This window comes from Emiliania huxleyi (genome assembly GCF_000372725.1).
Source record: "Emiliania huxleyi CCMP1516 unplaced genomic scaffold EMIHUscaffold_60, whole genome shotgun sequence".
NCBI classification, from domain to species: domain Eukaryota; phylum Haptophyta; order Isochrysidales; family Noelaerhabdaceae; genus Emiliania; species Emiliania huxleyi.
Window position 1 is genome coordinate 233,207 of NW_005197506.1, and position 25,118 is coordinate 258,324.

Here is a 25,118-nt window from a genome sequence, read left to right on the forward strand (position 1 = left end):
CCTAATTCCGTGTGTTATCTAGTCCCATGACAACCCCCGAGGGAGTGCGATAATTTCACACAAGCTTCTGGTGACCATCAGCATCACGTCTAGACACCTCGCATGTTGACTGGAGAGAATCATAAGTGCAGGGTGTACGATCGGGTAGAGCGCCCATTTGAGGACGTTCACGGATCACCGTTCGGAAGACGGAACCGGCTCACGGCGCCGCTCAGTCCCGGAGCGCTCAGATGGTTGTACAGCTTTTGCTTTCCGCGAAAAGTCGGCGTGGCCATCAGGCGCTTGGTCCCAGTCAGAGCTCTGTGTCTTCTCAAGCTCTGCGCACGTGGTCAAGGTCCTCGAATAGAATGCTGCCTCCTTTGATCGTTTGATGTCATCTGGCCTTCCCTTTCGACACTGTGCCTGTCTGGCGCGTTGTCTTCGAGGCTGCCAGCTTCCGGCAGGCGGTGAAGACACTGAGAGGCCATGGCTTCTAATCACGTGCGCGGTGCGCAAAGCGCCCAGTCTGAGTGGCACCACTCGGACGCTCCGTTATAACCCCCCCCCCCACCCCCCAGAGCGCTAGCAGCCCACTAGCCGGCACGTCTGTGCGTCGTGCGGGGCTGGAGAGCACCAGATGCAGGTGCGCGGCGCGGACCGCGACCGGCCCTCGTCTCTGACGCTCACGCAGCTCTGCTACGTCTCCAACAAGCCCTTTACGGAGGAGGCGCGCGCGGCGGTGGCGGCAGTGGTGGCCCTGCGCCAGCCCTCTTGCCGCGTTGAGTCGACTCCACTGCTCGCCGCAGGAGCTCTCCGAGATCGCGTCCAACCTCGCGAGCGGCGTGCTGCGCAACTTGCCGCAGGCTGTCGCGCGCAGCATGGGCGCGCGCCGCGCCGCCGGCATGGCCAAGCTGGCCGCCGGCAAGCCGAGTCCGCCGGCGGAGGCGTCATCGAGGGCCTGCGAGCGGCGCGTGGACCCGACTTGCCCGCAGGGCGAGTCGTACACGCGCGCCGAGTTCCTCGACTTTTACGGCTCCCTCGAGCAGTGGCACGCCGCGGTTCCCCCGCCGGCGGCTAGCCACGCGGCGCTGGCGGAGGTGGCGGACGAGGCGGAGGGGGTGCACCCGTTCGAGGCGCAGCACAGGGTGAACGGAAGGAGCGTCTCCATCGGCTCCTTCGCCACAGCGGTGGAGGCGGCGGTGGCGTACGCGCGGGCGGTCGGCGAGTACCAGCCTCCGGCTCCTCCGACGGTGGCGACAGAGGCGGAGGGGCTGCGGCTGCACCTCTCGCGCCAGCAGTACCGGCTATTTAGGCGTGTGGCGGTACTCCTCTGGCCGCTTCAAGGCGAATCACAGGGTGGATGGAAGGCAGGTCCACCTTGGCTCCTTCGCCACGGCGGTGGAGGCGGCGGTGGCGTACGCGCGGTCGGTCGGCGAGTACCAGCCTCCGGCTCCTCCGGCGGTGGCGACGGAGGCGGAGGGGCTGCGGCTCCACTTGTCCAGCAGCAACAGCACCGGCTACCTTGGCGTGTACCCAGGAAACTCGAGGTGGAGGAGTCTGTTTGAGGAGGAGGAAGAGGAGGAGGAGGAGGAGGAGGAGGAGGAGGAGGAGGAGGAGGAGGAGGAGGGGCTGGGCTGCTTTTGCGGCACGGACCTGCACCTCCCGAGCAGCAGCTTGCCGTTCCAGGGCGTGTGGGTGTGTTGCGACGCGTGCGGCCGCTGGTGCCACGGCGAGTGCGCCGGGATGGACCTGCAGCAGGCCGAGGAGGCGGAGGGCTTGCGCTTGCACCTCTCCAGCAGCAACAGCACCGGCTACAAGAACGTGTTCAAGGAGCCCTCTGGCCGCTTCCAGGCGAACCACAGGGTGGAAGGAAGGAATGTCGGCCTCGGCATCTTCGACACAGCAGTGGAGGCGGCGGTGGCGTACGCGCGGGCGGTCGGCGAGTATCAGCCTCCGGCTCCTCCGGCGGTGGCGACAGAGGCGGAGGGGCTGCGGCTGCACCTCTCGAGCAGCAGCAGCACCGGCTACAAGGGCGTGGGCGAGCACTCGCGGACGGGCCGCTTCCAAGCGAAGCGCATGGTGGACGGAAGGCTGGTCTACATCGGCCTCTTCGACACAGCAGTGGAGGCGGCGGTGGCGTATGCGCGGGCGGTCGGCGAGTACCAGCCTCCGGCATTGGCCACGGAGAGGCGGAGGGCTTGCGCTTGCACCTCTCCAGCAACAGCACTGGCTACAAGAACGTGTTCAAGCAGGCCTCTGGCCGCTTCTGGGCGCAGCACACGGTGGACGGAGGGCAGGTCCACATCGGCACCTTCGACACGGCGGTGGAGGCGGCGGTGGCGTACGCGAGGGCGGTCGGGCAGGCGGGGAGAGAGGCCGGTGCGTCTCGTGGCGGCGGCGGCGAGGAGAGCGATGCGGAGGGAGGGGCGCCGGAGGCCGACAGCCCCCCGACCAAGCGCTTCGTTTGGACGCCGGAGATGCACCTTCGGTTCGAGCGGGCCGTTTTCCAGCTCGGTGTGTCGCACGCCCGGCCACTGGCCATCCGGCGGCTGATGGGGTGCGAGCCGAGGGGGAGGAGGGCGCGCCGACGCGGGACAACATCAGGTCGCACCTCCAAAGTTACCGACGGAAATGGGAGACGGCGGTGGCGTACGCGAGGACGGCCGGGCAGGCGGGGGGAGAGGCAGGGCCGTCGGCTCCGGCGGCGGGCGAGCCTCCGGCGGTCTACGAGCCTCCGACGCCGGCAGTGGCGGAGGCGGCAGCGAGAGGGGGTGAGAAGCCGGCCAAGCGCGCGCGCACGGCGGTGCAGCGGCTCGGCCACAACGACAGCTGGGGGGAGGGGCAAGCCTCGCGCTGGGCTTCGTCGGAGCAAGCCAACGCGCTTAGCCTCGGGTAACGGCGGCGGCGAGGCGGGCTTGTGGGCGGGATGAAGGTCTACTTGGCCACCCACCGGCACGGGCCGAGTACCAGCCTCCGCCTGGAGCTTAGAGGCTCTCTCCCACGCCCCCGGTTTGTACTTTGGACAGGTGTGCGTGTTAGATATAGAGCGCACCTTGTAGTTTCTGACGCCCTGCGGGCTGCGGTGCATGTCCATGACCCTGCGGTTTCTTGTGAATTTGTGTGCCCCGCGTCGAATGCATGCGTGCATAGACCGAGGCCGCGAGGCGCGAGGGGCGCGACCCGAGGAGACACTCCACACTGCACCATGCGCGATGCACAACCGCAAGTACCAAAATTTCGAAGGCGCGTGACAGAGACACACCTCTCAGCTCTCTCAGCCGACCCCCCCCCTGCGCTTGAGTTAACCCCTTTCAGACAACCAGCTGGATCGCGCAACCGCGCAAGCTCTTCCCACAGACCGGAGCCTATGCGTTCCTGTTCATGTTGTGCTCTTTTGGTCCACGCGGCCCGGATCCCTTCAGGCAAGAAGATCACGCAAACGCTGTCCTTCCCTCTGGACAGCTGCGGCGTCCGGGTGAGCCTGCATAGCCCCTACCGCCGCCTCGGTCGCGCCCGCAGTCACAGCTCGCTGCCTCCGCGCCCGCGCTGCGGCGTCGCTGCCGACGCACACGTTGAATAGCGCGCAGCAGCCATAATCCTGCACACCCGCATCCTGCGGGTGCGCCTGCAGCGCCGCCACGACCAACTCGATTCCGCCCGCGTCTGCTGCGCGCTGCATACGTGCGAACGCTGCGGCGTCGGTGCCGGAACACACGTCGCCCAGCGCGCAGCAGCCATACTCCTGCACGTCCGCCACCTGCGGGTGCGCCCGCAGCGCCGCCACAACCACCTCGATTCCGCCTGCGTCTGCTGCGCGCTGCTTACGTGCGAGCGATGCGGCGTCGCTGCCGGAACACACGTTGGCCATCGCCAGGCAGCCATTCCCCTGCACACCCGCCACCTGCGGGTGCGCCCGCAGTGCCGCCACAGCCAACTCGATGCCGCCCGCGTCGGCTGCGCGCTGCTTGCGTGCAAGCCCTGCGGCGTCAGAGCCGACACACACGATGGCCATCGTCCCGCAGCCAAACTGCTGCACGTCCGCATGCTGCGGGTGAGCCTGCATCGCCGCCACGATTGCCTCGATGCTGCCCGCAATCACAGCTCGCTGCCTCCGCGCCCGCGCTGCGGCGTCGCTGCCGAAGCACACGTTGGCCACCGCCCGGCAGCCATACTGCTGCACGCCCGCATCCTGCGGGTGAGCCTGCAGCGCCGCGACAGACACCTCGATGGCGCCCGCGTCTGCTGCGCGCTGCTTGCGTGCGAGCGCTGCGGCGTCGGTGCCGTGGCACACGTCGCCCAGCGCGCAGCAGCCATACTCCTGCACACCCGCCACCTGCGGGTGCGCCCGCAGCGCCGCCACAACCACCTCGATGCCGCCTGCGTCTGCTGCGCGCTGCTTGCGTGCGAACGCTGCGGCGTCGGTGCCGGAGCACACGTTGGCCATCGCCCAGCAGCCATAATCCTGCACGTCCGCATGCTGCGGGTGCGCCTGCAGCGCCGCCACAACCACCTCGATGCCGCCTGCGTCTGCTGCGCGCTGCTTGCGTGCGAACGCTGCGGCGTCGGTGCCGGAGCACACGTTGGCCATCGCCCAGCAGCCATAATACTGCACGCCCGCATCCTGCGGGTGAGCCTGCAGCGCCGCGACAGACACCTCCATGGCGCCCGCGTCTGCTGCGCGCTGCATACGTGCGAACGCTGCGGCGTCGGTGCCGGCGCACACGTCGCCCAGCGCGCAGCAGCCATACTCCTGCACGTCCGCCACCTGCGGGTGCGCCCGCAGCGCCGCCACAACGACCTCGATTCCGCCTGCGTCTGCTGCGCGCTGCTTGCTTGCGATTCCTGCGGCGTCGCTGCCGGAACACACGTTGGCCATCGCCAGGCAGCCATTCCCCTGCACACCCGCCACCTGCGGGTGCGCCTGCATCGCCGCCACAGCCACCTCGATGCCGCCCGCGTCTGCTGCGCGCTGCTTACGTGCGAGCGATGCGGCGTCGGTGCCGACACACACGTTGACCAGCGCCCAGCAGCCATTCTGCTGCACAACCGCCACCTGCGGGTGCGCCTGCAGCGCCGCTACGATCGCCTCGAGCGCGCCCGCGTCCGCCGCGGGTTGCCTGTTTTGCACCTTGGTGCACAGATCAGCCAACCGCCCGCAAGCCGCAAGCACGACGCGACTGACCGACCCGTGCGCCCGCAGCGCCGCCGCCGCCGCCGCCACGCCCATCGCCTGCACCTCCGCGTCGCTCGGTGGCGCAGCGGCGGGGACATGAGCAGCAGAGCCGCTGCCGCTGCCGCCGCCGCCGCTGCTGGAGCCGCCGCCACCGCCGCCGCCGCTCGGCGCAGCGTGGCGCTGCCGCTTGGGTGCCGGGCCGGCGCTCGCACTCCCCTCCGCCGAGTTCTTGCGCACGGCCGCCACCACCTCGGCCCCCATCTCCATCTCGACCTCGATCACGTACGCCGGGTACATCTGGCGCGACTCGTACACAACGTGCACGATGGACGCGTTGCACCCGTTCTCGCCTCCGCCGGAGACGAAGGGGCGGTGCGGCCCGCCGCGCACGCTGTTGTAGAGGAGTCGGGGAGGGCCCTCGACGCGGACGTCCGGCATGCGCATCGCCCTCGTCTCAGCGCTGATGCGCTGCCCCATCTCCTGCTGCGAGCCGAGGGCGGCCTTCACGATGAGCAGCTGCACGCGGCTGCCGCCCGAGCCGGAGATGCGGTGCGCGTACCGGCCGCCGATCGGGTAGGACGGGTCCTCCGCCAGGTAGATGCCCTGGCCGTAAAAGCCGCCGTTCGAGAACCGCGGGTCGAGCCCGTTCTGATGCGCGAGCACATCCTCCGCCGCCCGCTCTGCCGTGCCGTGGAAGAGGAGCATCTCGTTGACGTCGCCGCCGGCGCAGGTGTGGACGAGCGATTCGTCGCGATAGTGGGCGTACTCGCGCCACAGCATCTTGTTCTGCACGCGCTGCACGCGGCTCAGCCTTGCGCTCGGGCAGCTCCGCGCCAGCAGCGTCTTGATGAGGAGCGCCTCGTTGCTCTGCATCGAGAGCTGGACGAGCTTCGACTCGGTCGGGCCGCCGTCCCCGCCGCCGGCGCCCCACTCGTCGGGGAACGTCATCGGCAACGGGCGCGACGCGGTGCGCGGTAGTGTGAGCTGCGGGGCTGGCTGCGCCCGCAAGAGCGCGGAGGCCAGAGCGCGGTAAACGACGGCGCGTGTTTTTCTTTCTAGTACGCTCGTGGGCATTGAACAGACTAGCTCGGGGCAAATCCGGTAGGTTGGGCGTGCTTCACAGCCGCAACACTTCTAGAAAACGTCCGCTTGCGAGCCAACTGAAGCTTGCCTATACTCAGACACAACAGGAGATCGTGGCGCGCGGCGGCACGCTGCAGGGCCCTGCCGCTGCCCGCAGCGCCGGCACACCAGCCCGACGACCCCCGCACTTTTAAGTCCTCTCCAGCACGGCCGCGGCCTCACTCGAGAGCAGCTTGGCCCGCCGCTCAAAGCACTGGCGCGGCACTCTCTCGCTCTCCGGGTGGAGGTAGAGCGTCTGGTAGTTGTTCTTCACGTCCACGCAGGAGCCGGCGAGGCTGGGGTGCGGGCAGACCTACTCACAGCGATTGGCTGTGAAGAGGAGCTGTTCGCGGGTGGACAAGCTCTTTCGGGTGCAAAAGCACACCGACCTGAGCCCTGGCTGTCAGGCTGTCAGGTGCTGTCAGGTGATCTGTCGGGCTGTCGGGCAGCTGTCAGGCACTGTCAGGTGCCTCTGTCAGACCAGCTGTCAGGTGCTGTCAGTGCTGTCGGGTGCTGTCGGGTGCGTGTCTGACAGGCGAGGGGATCTGTAGCTGTCGGGTGCTGTCGGAGCTGTCGGGTGTTGCTGTCAGACGCTGTCGGAGGGAGCTGTCAGAGCTGTCAGGCTGCTGATGCTGAGAGGGCGTGCGCGTAGTCCGCCTTCTTGTACGCCACATAGCCGCCGCCGTCGCTCGGCCTGAAGTCGCCGTCCCCGACAGCGCCGCGCTGCTCGAGGCCGAAGACGTCCGCGCTCGTGCCGGGCTCGGTGTTGCCGAGGCCGACGAAAGCGCCTCGCTGGCCGACGTCCTCCGGGTTGGAGGAGAGCGAGTCCTTGAACTTGACGTCGCCGACGAGGCGCGAGCGCGAGCGGCCGGCGCCCGCCACCGAGACGTCGGGCCGGTAGTCGTTAGAGTAGCCGAGGTGGTCCCGCGGCTCCACCTCGACGAGCATGCCCCACACGCTCCGCATGACCTTGGGCTTGGCCAGGGCGGCGAGGAGGCTGTTGTGGCGGCCGCAGTGCCCGAGGCGGCCGATGTTGCTGGCCGCGTCGCCCAATGGGTCCTGCACCTTGCCGCCGCGCGCCGAGCGTGGTGAACAGACCCTTGCGTGACTGTCTCTGTGCGATTTCGGGCCCGGCTTCGTGCGTTTTCTTCACTGGCCGGTGTCGCCGGCGGCACGTCGCTGGGTGGGTCTGGGTTCTGGTTCATACGTGCCCCCAAACGCTCCATGGCCTGAAGGACAAACCGCTCCTTCACCGGGCTCTTCCGTCGTCGTCGAGAGCACCAACCCCGTGGCGGCGCACGTCGAGAGCACATCCTGTGACGTGCGGCAGCTCTACGCCGTCCTTTCGGAGCTCGCATCTCCAGGTCTGCTTGTCCCACGCCCGCCGACCCCACCCGCCCGCCCGTCCTGCGCCTCCGGAGCAGTGATGAACCCATTATTCGTCTGAGTGCGTGCGGTCCTGAGGGTCCAGCGAGTACGCTGGAGAACCTACCCTCGTCCGGGGCCGCAAGCGATGTTGCGAGCCGTGCTTCGCACTGTCTGAGCTCCGTGCTGCCTTTGCTGCGCACAGCCATCCACCCCGCACGCGCTCTCCACCGCGGCGTGTCTGACCGCCACCGCGGCCCCTCTCGCAGGTACCGTGTCGCGCGTCCACGTGCCGCGCCACGCCAGACGGTGCACCGCCGAAGAGGCGCGCCGCCGCGTGGTGATGCCCTCCCCCGCCCGCGCCGGGCCTCGTCCCCACAAGGCAGACCACACCCACGCCCCACACACTCGGGCGGCGGCGGCGCCCCGTGGCGCTGATGAGGCATCAGGACTTCACGACGGTCTTCCAAGCCACTCTTGGCGACGCGGATTCCTCCTTATCCAGCTCACTCTGAGCCACGCGCCGCCGCCCGGCTCCCTCCTCCACTCCCCCGCGCCTCTCTTCGCACCCCCCCCCCCTTCCCCCTTTTCCCCACCAAAAAAACACGCAGGGCACGCACGCACGCAGCCCCCGGGGGAGAGAGGATCCCCCCCCCTATGCATATGACTTCCGCCCCGGGGGGGGGATCCCATGGGAGGGGGGCCCTCCAACAAGGTTGTTTTCCGCAACCCAGAAGACCCCCCCCCCCCCCCCCCCCTCCCCCCTTTCCCCTTTCGGACCGAGCGGCGAGGAGGAGCCTCTTTACACAGACCTGTACTGACCCCTGATCGAGACAAACTCGAACATCTAAGGGATTGAGCCGCTCCCCCCCCCCCCCCACACCCGTCCAATCGATCCACACACAGACGCACACAGCCCCCTCCAGCGCCCCACCTGCACCTCCCCTCCTGCATTGATGACCGTAAGCTCCCTCTGCTGACGCACAAGCGTGAGGAAATGCTTCATCCGGAATCTCACGATCTGAGCAGGCCTCCCCGCCCCCCGTCGCAGGCGAGTCGAGAGCTGCTGTTGCCTCGAGGGGAAGGGCCGAGAAGCTGCGCACATTCCTGGCGCTTGCGGCAAGTACATTGCGAACGCCGCGGCCGGCGGCTTGTGCTCTGTAAGAGTGTGGCGGGTAGGGCGTAAGGTGTGGGCGCTAATGCATCGCTTTCTTGAGCATCAAATGTGAAGAAAAAAAGCTAAGGTCGTGCCGTGCGTCTGCGGGCCCACGCGCTGGCCGACGAGCCGAGCCCGAGGCGGCGCCCGCGCCGCGCGCCGCGCGGCTCTCTCCCTCTCGGACAGAGACTCGTCAATCTTACCTTGGCAGGGTCAAACCCGCTGCTTCCAACACATCCGTTACTCAGGGTACTCTTAGCACTGTATCGTAGCATGCAAACACACGTTACGTCAAACACACAGGCGCCACCACTCAGCACCCGCACCCGGTACGTTCCACTGCAGATTTTCTGCCTGGGCTGTGTTGATCTCGGTGGCACGGCTTGACTTACTAGTATTGCTTCCCATCTCCTGGCCCTTGTCCGTCCTCCGCTCAAGCCCTAGCCACAAAACATCAGAGAGACCAGCGCAGAAAGCGCAGCCGTGGCTGCCTTCGATCAACTCAACATTCGAGCTGTCCTTCGCGTTGGTGTCAGACGGCGCTGCTCTCCTGGGAGGCATTGCGCTGCGTGGCAGCACGCCACGTCCTTTGGTGTTGACAGCTCGCATGCTGGCAAAGCTGGCGGTGAGCTGGCGGAGGCGCAAGGAGATGGCCAACTCCGCCGAAATGTAAAGGTCTCAGGTTGGATTTCGCTCTTTTTTTAGGTCGGTGTTAACTGTTTTACGTACACATTTCGAGCGAGTGAAAACCAACTCCTGAGCACGGAAGAAGGAAGAAGGGGGAGGAGGAAGGAGGAGGAGGAGGAGGAGGAGGAGGAGGAGGTGGAGGAGGAGAGGAGAGGAGAGAGAGAGAGAGAGAGAGAGAGAGAGAGAGAGAGAGAGAGAGAGAGAGAGAGAGAGAGAGAGAGAGAGAGAGAGAGAGAGAGAGAAGAAGAAGAAGAAGAAGAAGAAGAAGAAGAAGAAGAAGAGAAGCTAGAACGTAGAAGAGAGAGCCGAGCAGCGAGCCACGGAGCCAGAGGGGAGAGCAGGACGGGACGAGCTCGGGAGCGCATTTACGATTTAGCGTCATTTGTGCATAGGTAGCGCGTGTGACACCGGAGAGACGGATTACACAAACTGACTCGTAATACATGTATGTAGAAACGCCGCGCTAAACGCCCGGGCTGCGGCACACGGCCGGGTTCTGCCGCACCCACTCCATGAAGAAGGAGTGCATGCCCAGCGCCTCGTGTGCCCGGATGAGCTGGAGGAAGGCGACCGTGCGGCAGCGCACGTTCCACCGGCCCATGACGCGCGGGTCCCACCTGTTCAGAGGGCGACGCCATGAGGAGACGCCATTCACGCTCCCGCCCATCGCGCGCCTTTGCCCCGCGCACCGGTCGCGAACCGAGCGCCACTCCTCCTTGGAGGGCATCTCCTTGAGCACCTCTGCCTCGATGTACTGCAGGTTGCCCGCGAAGCCGGCGCAGAAGGCGAGGCGGAACTGCAGCCGCAGCAGGTTCGGGTCAACCTGCGGCCCGCCGTACTTGAAGTACTCGTCGGCGAAGCAGCGCATCAGGCCCTCCTGCAGGGAGGCTCCGAGAAGGGCTCATGGGAGGCACCACTCGGCGGCGACGCCGCGCATCGCGGCCCTCCTCGTGCGCCGCCAGCACCTCCGGCTCGATGCCGCTCAGGCAGCCCATGAAGACAGAGACGGCCGGCACGCGGCTCGCGTTGTACCAGTCGAGCAGGCCGCACTCGAGCACCGCCTCGCCCGCGCCGTCGGCGTCGGCGGAGCGCCAGAACCAAGCATTGTCGATCTGCAGGTTGACGTGCGAGAGGACGTGCAGCTCGGGGTGCGCCGCCAGCGCGTGCATCGCCGCGGTGAAGTACGGGGCCATCTCCACGTACTCACCCTTGAGGCGGTCGAGGTAGGCTGCGTCGGCGATCTCGCCTACGGGCCGGCGGCGGCTCAGCTCGGCCCGCCTCGCCTCGCGGTGCGGTGTGTGTGTGTGGGGGGGGGGGGGGTAGCAGCGGGCGCACGCCTCCAAACAGGCCGGGGGCGTACTCGAGCACAAACTCCTTGAGCGAGCCGAACATCTGCGAGTTGCGCGAGACCAGCGCCGCCCGCCGCGCGCGCGTGTCGGCGGGTAGCGGCTGCCCCATCGCGCTCCTGGCGGGAGGGCCGCCGTCGCCCTGCCGGCCAAGGTGGTGGTCGAAGCAGCCGCGCTTGTCCGCAGCGGCGACGCGCGCCATCGCTCGGAAGAGCGCCTGTGGCGGGTGGGGGAGGGATGGTGTCGGCTTTGCCTCGGGCTACGCGGGGCGCGCGGCGTGCAAAGTGCCTCGGAGGCTCGGTGGATCTCGAGACGGGGCGCCGTGGCTCTTCTCTCCACTGATCTCGACATCTCGGCGCGCGCACGTAGTAGTAGAGGTGCGCGTCGACGATCCGGTCGTCCTGATACTTTCCCGACTTGGGCAGCACCTCTCCGACGCCGAACCGACGCCAGTCGAGGAGGTAGCCGTCCTCGGTGCGGCCGCGCGGCGCGTAAGGCACGCACTCGGTGACGAGGAGGTAGAAGCTCGACTCGCGGGAGAGGTCGGCGAAGTAGAGCTGCGGGATGCGGAGCGGCAAGCTTCCCTCGAGGAACTGGTACACGCTCAGCTCCATCCCTACACGCGCTCTCGGGCGCGCCTCGGCTCCCCTCGCCCCCTCCCAACAAAGAGGATCTCACCCCCCTCTCCGCGGCCCCGCACCGTCGCCGTCGCCGAGCTGCACCGAGATGAGGGACCGCTGGTACGCGAAGCGGGTGTACTCCCACGGGCACTTGACGAAGAGGTCGGTGTGCAGCCTCCGGCCGGGCTCCTGCCTCGCGTAGCGCACGCGCAGCAGCGCCTTCTCGCCAGCGCCGCCCTGAGCGTCGAGGCCCTGCGGGGGAAGGGGAGATCTGGAAGAGGGACGTGCGGTGGTGGTGGTGTGTGTGTGTGTGTGGTGGTGGTGGTGGTGGTGGTGGTGGTGGTGGTGTGTGTGTGTGTGTGTGGATGGGGGGGGGGGGGGGGGGGGGGGCTTCCCCCTGGGGGGCCTTGTGAAGTGGCGGCACCGCAGTCCCACCGGCGCAGAATTGGTCTGCTCTGGGCCAACTCTCGGCCAACTATCGGCCGGATCTCGGCCGCATATCCTGCAGCTCAAGCGGCTCAAAGGCGGTTATCTCCTCCACCGCGTTGTCCGGCCCGATGCTGCCGGCGGCGCGGAACGCTCTAGTCAGCCACGCGGCGCCGAACCGGGGCGTCGCCAGCTCGGCGAGGCTGTTTGGGAGGGGCAGGCCGTGCCAATCGCCGGGCAGGTTGAGCGGCGCCTGAGAGGGGCGTGTGCCATGGGGGGCGTGTGCCATGGGGGCCGTGTGACGTGGGCGCTCTCCCACACCCCTCCGGCCTCTCCCACACCCCTCCGGCCTCTCCCACACCCCTCCGGCCTCTCCCACACCCCTCCGGCTGGCACGACAGGTGGCAGTGGGATGGGTGGGGTGGGTGGGGTGGGCGGGCACCGTGCGGGCGAGCTCTGCCGAGGTGAGCCGGCGGTACTTTGGAAGCGGAGGCACGCGCCTTCGCCTCTCGAAGGCGGCTCGCCCCGGCGCGGGCAGGGGGTCGGGGTCCGGCCTTGGCGGGCGGGAGGGCATGATGCCTGTGGGCGAGAAGGAGGCGACGGCGGAGGCGGAGGCGGAGGCGGAGGCGGAGGCGGAGGCGGAAGAGGCAGCGAGGGTGGATGAAGAGGTGGAGACAGAGGCGGCTGTGCGCGCGGCCTTTGCGATGGCGGAAGCGAGCTTCTGCCGATCCAAAAGCCGGGCGATACCTCTCTCCTGAGGGTGGGCGAGTCGGCGGGAGTGGTGGTGTCCGGCGGGAGTGGTGGCAGATGGAGGGCGAGGCGGAGGGAGCGGCGGAGAGAGCGGCGTGGAGGGAGTGGTGGTGACGTGCGGCCGTCCTCTCGCCTCTTGAGCCGCGAGCAGCTCCGCACATCCCGGGCATATGCAAATGCATGTGTATATGTGTATGTGTATCTCGGGCACATCTCGGGTACATCTCGGGCTGATCTCGCCTTGAGAGCCGCGAGCAGCTCCGGCCTCTGCAGCGCGGCGAGATCCGCAAACGAGGCGCCTGCAGGGCAGGCCATATACCGATCGTCACATTGCGCTCGCCTCTCTGCAGCGGCTGCCCTGGCGGAGAGGGCACCGCGGAGGGCGCATCCCACGTCGAGGGAGAGGCTGCTCAGCAGGGCGGCGAGCTGGTCGTCGGACGGCGATTCGGGCGGAGGCTGAGCGGCGGTCGGAGGCTGTGCAGCAGGCGGAGGCGGAGGCGGAGGCGGAGGCGGTGGTGGCTGAGGCGGTGGCACTGCTGCCGGCGGCGTTGCAGGTGGCGGAGGCTGCGGAGCAGCGGTACAGGCAGCCCTAGCCTTTACGACAGCCGTGGCGAGCTTCTGTCGCTCGGTCAATCGCTCAACTCCAATGCTCCTGAGATGGGAGAGAAGTGCGGGCCGCTGCAGCGCCCAGAGTGAATGGAGCGTCTCGCCGGCCAGCTGAGGCAGCAGGTGCTGCAGCTCGACGCCCTCGGCAATCGCGGCGAGGGAGCCACAGCCTGCGAGCGGCCCGGAGGAGCTGGCAGCCTCGCCACGCATGGAGTCGTTGCGTTGTGGCTCGAAATGCGCATTTCGCGCCCGCGGGCTTTTCTTTCTGTGCCTTTCCGCGCCTTGTCGTGCAAGTGTGCTGTGAGAGAGGCTTGTATGAAGAACTTTCTCGATAAGTTCGCCCAACGGCGGCGCGGCGTGCAATAATTGCTGAGGGAGGGTGTAGAGGATGTAGTTCAATGTAGAGTGTAGAGCGCTGTAGAGCTGAGAGCTGTAGATAGAGCGCTCTGGAGCGCTGTAGAGCAATGTAGAGCTGTAGAGCTCTACATCCGCCGCGTGACGAGGCGGGTGCGTTGTAGAGCGATGTAGAGCGCGATTTTGTTGTAGAGTTTGTTGTAGAGGCTCTACAGCCAAACCGCCGGGAAGGCAGTGACTCAAAGAGGTCGAGTCGCACTAATGGGGTGTCTCCGAGCTTACTGGAGCTCTGATGGACGGCCCTGACTATCCCTGACACACAGAGAGTCACTCTGACGGCACAGAACACCCTATAACTGCGTCATGACCAGCCTGCCATGCGTCGCCGGCGTGCCTTATGATGTAGAGTTTGTGGTAGAGATTTCATGCTGTAGAGGGCCTCTACAACGCACCCGCCTCGTCACGCGGCGGATGTAGAGCTCTACAGCTCTACATTGCTCTACAGCGCTCCAGAGCGCTCTACATCTTGAGCAGCTCTACAGCGCTCTACACTCTACATCCTCTACCACCCTCCCTCAGAATAATTGCAAATAGGAAACCGCGCCAGACCGGCGGCAAAGAAGTGGAACGGCGCCTCGCACGGCGGACACCAGCAATATTAATAATTGACTTGAGCCGCCATGGTAGGACGCCGCCCTGAATGATGACGGCAAAGCAACCCGAATAATAATAGCCATTGCTCCCTCAGTGTAAACGACTGTGAATATCGAACTCCCCCATTCACACCTAGTCACCGTGGCCCAACTGGGGTCAAGCCGCGTGATCAAAGGCGCAAGGAGGACTCAAACTCGCACGTCCCAATCGCGCCCACCTTTCCTCGCCCAACAATGACGGACCACCACTTCATGTCGACGCGCGTGCCCACCAAGCCGGTCAGCAACGCGGTGCACGCCGGCTACGACGGCGCCGCGAAGCGCGAAGACGGCATCCCGCTCTACGGCATGGACAAAGAGCTCGCCGACAAGGCGGCGGCCAAGTTTGACCCGAAGATGGAGCGCGAGGCGCGGGAGTGGATCGAGGCGGTGACGGGCGAGGCGCTCGAGGGCACGCTCCAGGAGGCGCTCAAGTCGGGCGTCGTCCTCTGCGCCCTCGTCAACGCGCTCAAGCCCGGCGTCTGCAAGAAGCCGTCGACGATGAAGATGGCGTTCCAGCAGATGGAGAACATCGCCAAGTACCTCGAGGCGTGCAGCGCGCTGGGCGTCCCGAAGCACGACCTCTTCCAGACCGTCTCGCTCTACGAGAACCAGGACATGATGGCCGTCATCACAAACATCCACTCGCTCGGCCGCGTCAGCGGCAAGGTGCCCGGCTACGGCGGCCCGACCCTCGGGGCAAAGCTTGCGGACAAGTCGGTGCGGCACTTTGACGAGGAGACGCTGCGCAAGGGCCGGGCGGAGCAGACCTTCCTCGGCAAGGGATCGCACGGACACGCCTCGCAGGCCGGCACCGTCGACACCAGCCGCAACATCGGCAAGATGGACAAGGTCCGCGGCATCGACGGCCTGGGGACCGACGCCAGCGTGACGGCGGTGGGCATGGGCTCGCACGGGCACGCGTCGCAGGCGGGCACCTTCGACACCAGCCGCAACATCGGCAAGGTCGACCACGTGAAGGGCATCGGCGGCCTGGGGACCGACGCCAGCGTGACGGCGGTCGGCATGGGCTCGCACGGCCACGCCTCGCAGGCTGGCACCTTCGACACGTCGAAGAACATCAGCAAGGTCGACCACGTGAAGGGCATCGACGGGCTCGGCGGCGACGGCACCACGACCGCGGTCGGCATGGGCTCGCACGGGCACGCCTCGCAGGCGGGCACGTTCGACACGTCGAAGAACATCGACCGGACGACCAACATCAAGGGCATCGATGGGCTCGGCACGGACGGCATCTCGCAGATCAACCTGGGCTCGCACGGCCACGCGACGCAGGAGGGGATGGGCAAGATGCACGGCACGCGCGAGATTGTGCACCAGACCTTTGGCGCGGCGACAGCAGCGTGAGGGGCGGCGCAGCAAAGTTGAGGCTGCCGCGGTGTTTTGAGAGTTTAGTATTGCGGTCATCTTGAGTTGCTGGTTGCCGCGCCGGCTTATGCGTAATTGAATCGCATGATATTTTGGGCATCAACTTTCATCAAACACCTCACACCAAAGAACAGCGTGAACACCACGCACACACTCCGTGCCGTCCTTGCTCCTTCGCACCTTCGGACATCGCGGAGATCCGGCGAGCCTCAAGGAGCGTTTGATCGAAGATAAATAAATAAAAACGGACACCTCTACTGTGAGATGGGTAAAAAGGAACAAGTCACCGCCCGTGCGATCTTTGTGCAGGGTTCTTTGTGGGTGTGGTCGGCGACTAGCCGGGGGCGTCCTCCCGATGGGGGACTAGCACTAGCCGTCTCCTTCCACATGGTCCCTCGGGTCCCTGCTGGCTGCTGCTCCTAATCTCTTCGTACACCCTCCTGCTGATCTCCGCAACGTCCTGCTCCCTCCCTCGTCTCGCCCTGCGCGCCTGCCCCAACTCTCCCCCGTCGTCTGCCCTGCGTCGTCTGGCGGCGGGTCCTCCATAGTCGGTTGAGGTCGCCGCCCTCCTCGTGCCTCTTCCCAACGTTCCCTCGGCGGCCGATGCCGTCTGCTCCGACTCCGCCGTCCCCCGCCCGGGTCTGCCCTGCTCTCGTCTGCGCTAGTTTCTGTTTCGTCATCACCGGCGTCTCTCCTCTTCCCTTTCTGCCCTTCTTGTATGCTTTGCACATCGCGTCGATTCGACGATTCCCTTTGAAGCCTGAACGTCGCGTGAGCACCACCCTGAACCGTTCAGGCTTCAGCCTGAAGCCCGGTGCCCGCCCAGCAGCTTGATCGAAGAGGCTCGCGGCGTACAGCCCTCTATTCTGCGGGCCCCTCGTGTGTCATGCAGTAGCGACGAGTAGCAGCGTCTCGTCTGCATTCGGTCAGCTATTCGGCTAGCTATTTACATAGAACACACATAAATCGCCAACATGTACATGCACATGCAGAGTACAGGATAAAAGGAGGCGAGCGGTAGAAACCGCTCACTGCAGCCGAGCGACGTGTATGACCAGCCATCTTCCCACGGATCCGCCACAGACGCCGCCGCCCTTGCCTCTGGCCCCTCCGAATTGAAATCGGTCTCCTCCATCGTCAGTGTACGCTTCCTAGGTTCCTTGCCCTTGGCGCTCGTTGCGCTCAGAAAGGCCGTGAGGTCAGAGTCGGGCACCGTGTACTCAACTCGTTCGAGAACGCCGTTGCTGCCCTCCTTGGGCGTCTTCTCCAAGCGCTTGCGCTTCGGCGGTCAGTGGTGCACTCACCTCCGAGAAACCCTTCGGGTCGCTCCTCATCGCAAACCTGTCAGCAGAGTCCTCCTCCGGGAATGTACGTAAGAGCTACATACACTGAGAGAGAGAGACACTGAAAGATTCGCTCCTGTAGACGGCTCCCACGATTTTCGTTTTGACGCACGTCCCGCTTGGAACTTCGTACTGGGCTGGGTTTTTAAGGCATTGTGGGATTGGCACTCCCATCGACCCTCATGACCTCCTGCGGTCTCTGAGATGGACACCAGTGGGTGTGAGACCACAGGCAGGATACACTCGAAGGCTGGGTAAGCAGTAGAGGTCGATACTCGACGCGTCCCACATGGTCTGTGTCGCTGTCGGCACGCTGTCGACAGGACGTCGAGCGACACCGGTGGCAGTGCCACCCAGGAGTGGTCGGGCGGTCTCCCGTCATGAAAGAGCCACCATGTGATCCGTATGATGATTCCTGACAACCGCCTCAGTCAACTTTCGTCACAGTTCCCGCTCTGAGAGGAGCTGCGGGTCAGTTCGACAGCTGGAGCTGTGTTGTACCAAAACTCTCACTCGCAGGGGACCACACAACCGGAGCTCCTTCGTCGACGGGCGCATCGCCGTCGGACTCGGAGAGCGGCGCGACGCGCAGCTTGCGCGTGCTCATGCTGTTTCTCCGGCGGCTCGAGCGTCCACGTGCGTCGTCGCAGTCGGCGACGGTCTCGGGCATCGGCCGGCCCTTGGTCTCTGGAAGCAGCAGCACGCCGCAGCACGCCACGGCGCCCGCGCTCCCAAAGACGACGTTGGGCGCCCGCGCGCCGAGCAGGTCTGCGAGGAGGATGACCGAGGGCGCGGCCATGCCGCCGATGCGCGCCGCGCTCGACGAGACGCCCATGCCGACGTTGCGCAGTGGCGTGGGGAAGAGCTCCGCCGTGTACACGAAAACGATGGCGAACGCCGCCGAGATCGCAAACTTGCCGAGCATCGCGGCGCCCGCGGTGAGGCTCGCGGGTAGCACGGCGCAGCTCAGGCAGAGTGCGCCCGCCGCGCCAAAAGCGGCGGCGAGCGTGATCTTGCGCCCGACGCGGTCGCACAGCCAGCCGGCGAGCAAGTCAGCCGGGATCTCAACCGCCACGCTGAGTGCAAAGTTGGCGTGTAGCGACCTAGCTTATAGTTCGGGTTAGGGTCAGGGCTGGGTCACGGCTAGGGTCGGGGCTAGGGTCAGGGTCCCAACCCCTCTAGGTTGCCCGCGTTGAGCGAGAGGCCGTAGTACGAAAAGCTCGCTGCAAACCAACAGAGCACCATCACGCCCGTGCGCCGCCGCAGCGCCGCCGTCGAGCACAGGCGCCCCACCGCGCCGCACCGCAACTCCCCCGCCGCCTCGTCCCGACCGGACGTCTGCGCCCCGGCTCCACCGCCGCCGCCGCCTCCGCCACTCGTCGCGAGCTTGGGTGGCGGCGTGCCTTGCGCGGTGGCGCCGTTGACGACGCCCACCCGCAGCAGCACTCGGGCCGCCTCGTCGGCGCGGCCCTGTGCGAGGAGCCAGCGCGGCGACTCCGCCACGCCGAGCAAGAAGACGGGCACGTACGCCGCCGCGGGCAGCGCAGAGACTAGGGCGAGCGAGCGCCACCCGGGCATGCACAACGCGACCGGCGCAAGGAGCGTGCCGCCCACGGCGAAGATGGCAGCCTGCGCGTTGCCGGTTCGACTCTGCCACGACGGCCCGATGAACTCGGACGCCAGCACATAGCAGTCGCTGCCCAGCCCGCCCACGCCGATGCCGGCCAGGAAGCGCAGCACTGCAAACGCGCCGAAGCTCGGCGCGAACGCGCTGGCGAGCGACCCGCCGGCGGCGATGCCGGCGCTGACGGCGCACGCCTTGCGCCGGCCGTACCGGTCGGACGCCGCGCCCAGCGCCGATGCGCCGATAAGAAAGCCGAGGAAGTAGAGCGAATCCAGGCTGGCCCGTCGATAGCCGTCGGCGCACACGAGCCGCCACTCGGCGCCCACGCTCTGCGCGGTGTCGGCGATCGTCCAGGCGTCCGGATCATCGCAGGGCGTCGTCGTCGTGCCTTCGGCGACAGCTAACCACGCCGGCCTGGCGTTGACAAAGACCATGCTGAACGTGATCCAGGCGCAGGCCACCCACGCACCTGCCACCACGGCATAGTGGCTGCGCTGGTAGCGGCCAAACTCGCCGATGCGGCAAAAGTATGCGTCGATTGTGACGGCCTCGTCAGAGTGCGCCTTCTTGGGGTCCTCGGCGGACCAGCAGCTGTCGTCGGAGGGCTGCTGCACCATGCGCAACCAAGTCCACCGCTCCACGCACAAGACTGAGCGGAAGCACTACCAGAAGCACAGGTCGACGACAGACCCGGAGGAGAACGACGCCGCACGGGCGACGCTGTTCACGTAGCGCCCAGTAGGCCGGCACCCCAGCGTAGAGGGCCTCGTGTAGCCCTCCTTTTGGTATATACAAAAACGCACAACCCCGGGACCGAAATCGCACGCTGTTCACTGAGGTGTTTGTTTTTTCGGCGTTGCGGCGGCTGCTTGCGTGAGGGGGGGCACAGGAAGTTTGAGATTATCCGAGATCAATCCCCAACCCGGATCATGCACCATGCGCCGTTCACAGCGGCAAAAGACCTTGTCAATGAGTTATTTGCACGCGCTTCTGCTCGCGAACACCGCCGCCGCGCGAGGCGTCGGCGGCGCGGGCCAAGCTCTAGCGCCTTTGGCCCAGTCGCTCTTCGACGCAGACGGCACGCAAAAGCGCCGCCTGGTCGCGGGAGCGTGCGACGCAACCGCGCAGTGCGGCACCACGGCGATTCCCTGCAGTTCCCTGCAGTCCGCATCATGCGACCTAGTGAAAGATCTGCTACAAACCTGTCCGGAGTGCGACGGCTGCTGCGCTCCTCCGCCGCCGTCGACATCGCCCTCCCCTCCGCCGCCGTCCGCCTCGCCCTCCCCGCCACCACCGTCCACCTCGCCCTCCCCGCCGCCGCCGTCCGCCTCGCCATCAACTCCGCTGGTTGGGGGAGGGTGCAACGCATTCGCGCAGTGCGGCCCCACGGCGATTCCCTGCAGTTCCCTGCAGTCCGCATCATGCGACCTAGTGAAAGATCTGCTACAAACCTGTCCGGAGTGCGACGGCTGCTGCGCTCCTCCGCCGCCGTCCGCCTCGCCCTCCCCTCCGCCGCCGTCCGCCTCGCCCCCCCCGCCACCACCATCCACCTCGCCCTCCCCTCCGCCGCCGTCCGCCTCGCCCTCGCCACCGCCGCCGTCCGCCTCGCCCTCCCCGCCGCCGCCGTCCGCGTCGCCCTCCCCGCCGCCGCCGTCGACCTCGCCCTCACCTCCGCCGCCGTCCGCCTCGCCCTCACCTCCGGCGGCGGCGCTGCAATCGCCGCCGCCGCCGCTGCCTCCCTCCGCCCCCCCCTCGCCTCCGCCGTCGGTCTCGCCCTCGCCGCCGCCACCGTCCGCGTCGCCCTCGCCGCCGCCCCCATCGGCCTCGCCCTCCCCGCCGCCGCCCTCCGCGCGCCCCTCGCCGCCGCCTCCCTCGGCCTCGCCCTCTCCCCCGCCACCGTCGCTGGCCCCAGTGGCCCCACGACCGAGCCCTCCGCCGCCGCCCCCGCCACCGCCACCGCCGCCGCCGCCGCCACCACCGTCGACCTCGCCCTCGCCACCACCGTCGACCTCGCCCTCGCCGCCGCCGCCGTCCGCCTCACCTTCGCCGCCGCCGCCCTCCGCTTCGCCCTCGCCGCCGCCGCCCTCCGCCTCTCCGTCCCCGCCGCCGCCCCCCTCCCCGCCCCCCGCCCCGCCCCCCGCCCCGCCCCCCGCCCCGCCCCCCTCCGCACCCCCCGCCCCGCCTCCCTCCGCGCCGCCCTCCGCGCCTCTGCTGCTCGCTCTCTCTCGAGAAGCTGCGGGGCTTCTGTTGTTCAGCGGCGGTGGCGCCGCCGCCGGCGTCCTCGGCTGCATCGCCCTGCTACGCCGCCGCCGGAAGCAGCGCCCGCCGATCGCGACGCTGCGTTCGCCCGCCCTCATGCTGCGTGGCCACCAGCGGACACACATGGCGCGCTGCGAGGAGGAGGCCGCCGCCGCCACACGCACACGCCGCAGAGAGCGCGAGCCTTGTCGTGACGTCGTGGCCGTAGGCGGGGAGGCCAGTCAAGGAGGAGCGGCAGACGGCGGCGATGCTGAAGCCGGGCGCGGACGCAGAGGCCATAGCGAAGGCGTCTCCCCCCCCCTCGTCCGCCCGCTCCCGCCCGCCCGCTCCCGCCCGCCCGCTCCCGCCCGCCCGCTCCCGCCCGCCCGCTCCCGCCCGCCCGCTCCCGCCCGCCGGGGAGTTCTCGCGAGCGGCCGCAGGAGAGAGGCGTTCACACACACTTGTTCACGCGACGGGCTCGCTGCCCCCACAGGCGCGGCTCAACAAGCTCCTCGAGCTGCGCTACAAGATGTGCGAGCCACCGCCCCGGGAGGGGAGGCCGAACCCTCGAGCCACACCCACGCGTGTCACATCTCAAAGCAGATGGCAAACAGAGGGGCCGGGGGAGAGAGATCCTCCCCATGCGCGGCGCTGACGTCCTCCCCTCCTGCTCCTCCCCCCCTCCCCCTCCACAGGTGCGGCGCCTCCTCCTCCGCCGCGATGGCCTCTGAGGCGTCGGACGCCGCGTCGCGCGCCCTCGAGGGCTTCGGCGACGCGAGGTCGATCGAGCGTGTCGGATCGATGGGCTCGTTCGGCTCGGCCGCCGGGTCGCCCGAGGAGGGCATGTCAGAGGTCTCAGTGCCGGGCTCTGCGGTGCGCACCTCTCCCTCCCGCGCGAGCGGAGGCTGCGGGGCACCGCACGTGCATTGCCACTCACGCCCCCGACACCAACCTGTTTGAGTAGGTGCCGATGCTGCCTGCGGGCGCACGCGCGGCGGGCATCGAGCTCGAGGACTTGGGGAGCCGCGTCAAGGAGGCCGCGGCGGCGGCGAGCGGCGGCGGTAACGGGGAGGCGGAGGGCGGCGGCAACGGGGTGGGCGAGTGGGTGAGCTTCGACCCCGCGGTCGCTCGTGTGTAGATAGACTCCTCGACTCGAGAGCCCACGCAGCGGTCTGTGGTCTGCCCGATCGCGATGAGGCAGGGGTCATCTCGCTCGCTCATCTCGCGTTGAATCGTGTGTATGCCATAATGGAAATGCACATATTATGTTTATGATATGTGTCTCGAGCCGGAGTAAACACATGTTGATCTTTATTCTGTGCGATATAACCGATCCGCAGTCGCGCTCCCAATACGTGCATCTCACTTTTGTGACGGTGTTTACGGCGCCCGATCGATTTTCATGAGCGTCGACATGGCAGTTATGGTTGATCAAAGTTGTAACATACCGTCACAAAAGTCGATGCACGTATTGGGAGCGCGACTGTACGCGATACACCGCCGGCGCGCAGCCCGCACAGACTGCTGAGACGTGAGACATGGAGACAAGGTGCTGTCTGCTGACATGTCGCGAGACGTGGGACGCTGCAAGTTCTTGAGACTCAGGAGACAGGACAAGTCGACCCTCGTCGGACGTAGCCTCGCGCCCGGCCGCTATCGACACCGCCTCGGTCGGAGGGTGAGTACTGAGTTGATGAATGAAAAAACGGACACCTCTACTGTGAGATGGGTAAAAAGGAACAGGTCCCGTGAGTTCTCGCTGACCTGCGTTATTTTGTTTTTGTTATCGAACGCGTACGCTCGCTCGCTTGGCTCTCTCACACGAGTCGACCACTCAGCCAGGAGCAGGCCGGGCCCTTGGCCCCCCCAAAAGAGAGCAAACAGACGACCCAAGAGAGGGATGGGAGGACGGCCCGCCACCACCACTCAGGGACCGGCCCTCCCGGCCTCAGCGGCCTCCGCCACTTCTCAAGGTCTCTCGCGATCGCCCTGGGTGATCGCCTCAGATGTCACCTTTGCCTATCTCTTCGCCCGGCTCTCGCTCGATGTCGCGCTCAGCGCAGCTCCATGCCACGCCTTCTTCTTTCCAACGCGGGCGGCCCGTCCAGCCCTGGCGAGTAGAGACCACGCCTGCCTGCTATTCACAGCACAAGCCCTCGCCGGGGGCTCGAGCATGCGCAGCGAAAAAGGCGCCAGACGGATCCCCCCCTGTGAAGGGCCTCCAGGGCTCGCACCTCAACCTCTCACAGGCCAGCGCACAGCGCCATAGGAGGTATTTTCTTCTCAATAACAAGGCTGTGAAAAACTGAGGCTGGCTCGCCAGCGCGTCCCAGCCCTTGTTTGAAGCGTCTCAAGTTGTAGCTCCTCATTCTGCCCCTCCTCCTCTCTCCCTTCAGTCAAGCTCCTGCAACAAGCTCAGGAATCGTCTCGCTTCATCGCCACGGACCATGGTACCACCCGCCTGCCCAGCTCTCCCTCGCTCGAGCATTTTGCGCGGCAGTCTCTCATCGCGAGTTCGCTCAGACAGGCTGACACTCACCTCTTCCTCTTTCTCTTATCCGCCAGGTGGTGATTGGTACTCCAAGCGGATTGTGGGGCCAATTTTCCAGCCTCTTCTACCTCTTGGCCGGCCTCTACTCGGACCTCCTACTCGTCCGCTTCTACCTCTCCCTCGGGTGCACTCGCCTGCGAGTAAGTAGCCTTTCGGTCACCACCAGACGCCAGACTCAATCATTTTCTCGAGGAGCGGCGGGGGTCCCGCCGCTCCGCGCGTCAAATTTCTACCCTCAGCAGTCTCGATTTTTGCCAGGTACGTCCTCCTCATCGTGAACGGGCTGCTCGGCTTCCCGCTCTGGGGCGACTACGTCTCTGACCCGCAGTTCATCGCCATCGACACCGTCATCTGGAGTGTCGTCGGGCTGTACGTGCACTTCTCCTCCTTCCTGCAGCTGCTGTACGACGAGCGGTCTGTGCCGCTCGCGGAGACGGAGGACGAGCTGTGGCGCTTCTTCTTCCGCCACGGAGGCATCACGCGCGTCCTCTTTGCGAGGTACGTCCTCAGGCCGGGCGAGATCCGAACCTTCTCGCCCGGCACGCTGATCAACGACCCGACGCAGAGCGAGCGGCTCCACCTCATCATCCGGGGGCACGTCCGCGCGCACATCGAGTACGAGCAGGGCCACCGCACCTTCGACTTCTACTCGGGCGACCTCTTCGAGTTCCGCTTCCTGCACCAGTTCGGCCTCCGCGTGGGCTTCCTGGACGCACAGATGCAGGCGGTGGCAGAGTCCGACGTGCAAACCTTCTCGATCGACGTTGGCGCGTCCGTGGCGGGCCGCGCCTCTTCGCGAGGACTCGAGAGGCGCGCCCGAGGCCTGCCCTTCACGGCTAGTAGGCGAGCTCAACCGCAGCTCCTTCCTCCCGTCCGTCCGCCAAGCCTGGCAGGCTGTCCTGGCCTCGGTCCTCGCCCGGCAGGCCCCCACCTCGACGCGCCAGTCACTCCGCCTCCCGATTCGTCGACTCCGCCATGGCCCAGCCCCAACCTCGCTCTCTGCCCTCGCACCTCTCCCCTCCCGCCGCTCAGGCGGAGCTCGCAACCTCGCCCTCGCGGACCTCGCGCGAGAGGGAGAGCGGCGCACTCGCCAGCTGGGTGCACCCCGCCTTCCAGCCGCTCGACGCGTCGGAGCTGCCGCCCGCGCACACGCCCGGCTCGGGCCGCTTTTTCGAGCGGCCGCTGCGCAACTTCGCGCTGCTGCACGTGCACACCTTCTCGCCGCCCTTCCCGTGCACAAAGCCGCTCTTCGGGCTGCGCCACTCGAGCGCCGCCATGTCGCAGGACGCAGAGGACATCGCGCACGTCGCGCGGACCCTTCGCGACCCGACGACCGCGAAAGATGCGGCTGTGAGGGAGCTGTCGCAACGCGATTCCGGGAGCGAGAGAGGCAGAGGGGAGGAGCGCGCGTCAGAACGCAGCTTGGTGTAGACGGCAGAGTAGAGACACGACTGGAGAACCACGTGCGACAGTAGGTCGTGGCGCGCTGTTTTACACTACGAAAACACAAACAAACGTCGACCACGCCCCACCCCCCACCAGGGCTCTCAACATTAGAGTCCCTCCTGGCTCTCAACCGATTTCGGAAGCTGCAACGCGAACACGCCGTCATTCACAGAACAGAGCAGCTCCCCGCAGACAAACAAGCTGCCGGGGCTGTGAAAGCGCGAGTGACTGAGAGGACGACGTCCGCGAGC

At 66.9% G+C, this 25,118-nt stretch overlaps 7 protein-coding genes across 7 annotated transcripts; 3 read left to right on the forward strand and 4 right to left on the reverse strand.

Annotated features, from left to right (window-relative positions):
- Positions 1–465: 465 nt before the first annotated feature.
- Positions 466–2,875, forward strand: EMIHUDRAFT_214154 (hypothetical protein; the record flags this gene model as incomplete). Its single annotated transcript, XM_005764203.1, has 10 exons — positions 466–480; positions 558–587; positions 671–718; positions 786–845; positions 972–1,229; positions 1,324–1,526; positions 1,650–2,130; positions 2,169–2,276; positions 2,436–2,536; positions 2,599–2,875. 10 exons carry the CDS (start codon positions 466–468, stop codon positions 2,873–2,875), a joined length of 1,581 nt encoding a protein of 526 aa, XP_005764260.1.
- Positions 2,876–3,397: 522 nt separating this feature from the next.
- On the reverse strand, positions 3,398–4,906 carry EMIHUDRAFT_311504 (hypothetical protein; the record flags this gene model as incomplete). The annotated part of the gene is made up of 2 exons (XM_005764204.1): positions 3,398–4,024; positions 4,745–4,906. The coding sequence occupies 2 exons, from the start codon at positions 4,904–4,906 to the stop codon at positions 3,398–3,400; spliced, it is 789 nt and encodes a 262-aa protein (XP_005764261.1).
- A 1,519-nt stretch (positions 4,907–6,425) lies between these two features.
- On the reverse strand, positions 6,426–7,848 carry EMIHUDRAFT_214156 (hypothetical protein; the record flags this gene model as incomplete). The annotated part of the gene is made up of 5 exons (XM_005764205.1): positions 6,426–6,587; positions 6,947–7,333; positions 7,517–7,588; positions 7,664–7,733; positions 7,811–7,848. 5 exons carry the CDS (start codon positions 7,846–7,848, stop codon positions 6,426–6,428), a joined length of 729 nt encoding a protein of 242 aa, XP_005764262.1.
- Positions 7,849–9,945: 2,097 nt separating this feature from the next.
- On the reverse strand, positions 9,946–13,113 carry EMIHUDRAFT_452312 (hypothetical protein; the record flags this gene model as incomplete). Its single annotated transcript, XM_005764206.1, has 10 exons — positions 12,999–13,113; positions 12,865–12,923; positions 12,317–12,628; positions 11,951–12,127; positions 11,529–11,700; positions 11,194–11,444; positions 10,818–10,874; positions 10,448–10,690; positions 10,172–10,359; positions 9,946–10,099 (listed from the first exon to the last, which is right to left on the reverse strand). Exons 3-10 carry the CDS (start codon positions 12,446–12,448, stop codon positions 9,946–9,948), a joined length of 1,374 nt encoding a protein of 457 aa, XP_005764263.1. The 5' UTR covers positions 12,449–12,628; positions 12,865–12,923; positions 12,999–13,113.
- Positions 13,114–14,471: 1,358 nt separating this feature from the next.
- EMIHUDRAFT_311506 (hypothetical protein) lies at positions 14,472–15,644 on the forward strand (the record flags this gene model as incomplete). Its single annotated transcript, XM_005764207.1, has 1 exon — positions 14,472–15,644. One exon carries the CDS (start codon positions 14,472–14,474, stop codon positions 15,642–15,644), a length of 1,173 nt encoding a protein of 390 aa, XP_005764264.1.
- Positions 15,645–17,480: 1,836 nt separating this feature from the next.
- EMIHUDRAFT_104516 (hypothetical protein) lies at positions 17,481–19,249 on the reverse strand (the record flags this gene model as incomplete). The annotated part of the gene is made up of 2 exons (XM_005764208.1): positions 17,481–18,111; positions 18,312–19,249. The coding sequence occupies 2 exons, from the start codon at positions 19,247–19,249 to the stop codon at positions 17,481–17,483; spliced, it is 1,569 nt and encodes a 522-aa protein (XP_005764265.1).
- A 3,923-nt stretch (positions 19,250–23,172) lies between these two features.
- EMIHUDRAFT_437483 (hypothetical protein) lies at positions 23,173–24,927 on the forward strand. The gene is made up of 4 exons (XM_005764209.1): positions 23,173–23,320; positions 23,436–23,545; positions 23,680–24,188; positions 24,262–24,927. Exons 1-4 carry the CDS (start codon positions 23,318–23,320, stop codon positions 24,894–24,896), a joined length of 1,257 nt encoding a protein of 418 aa, XP_005764266.1. The 5' UTR covers positions 23,173–23,317; the 3' UTR covers positions 24,897–24,927.
- The last annotated feature ends 191 nt before the right edge of the window (positions 24,928–25,118 follow it).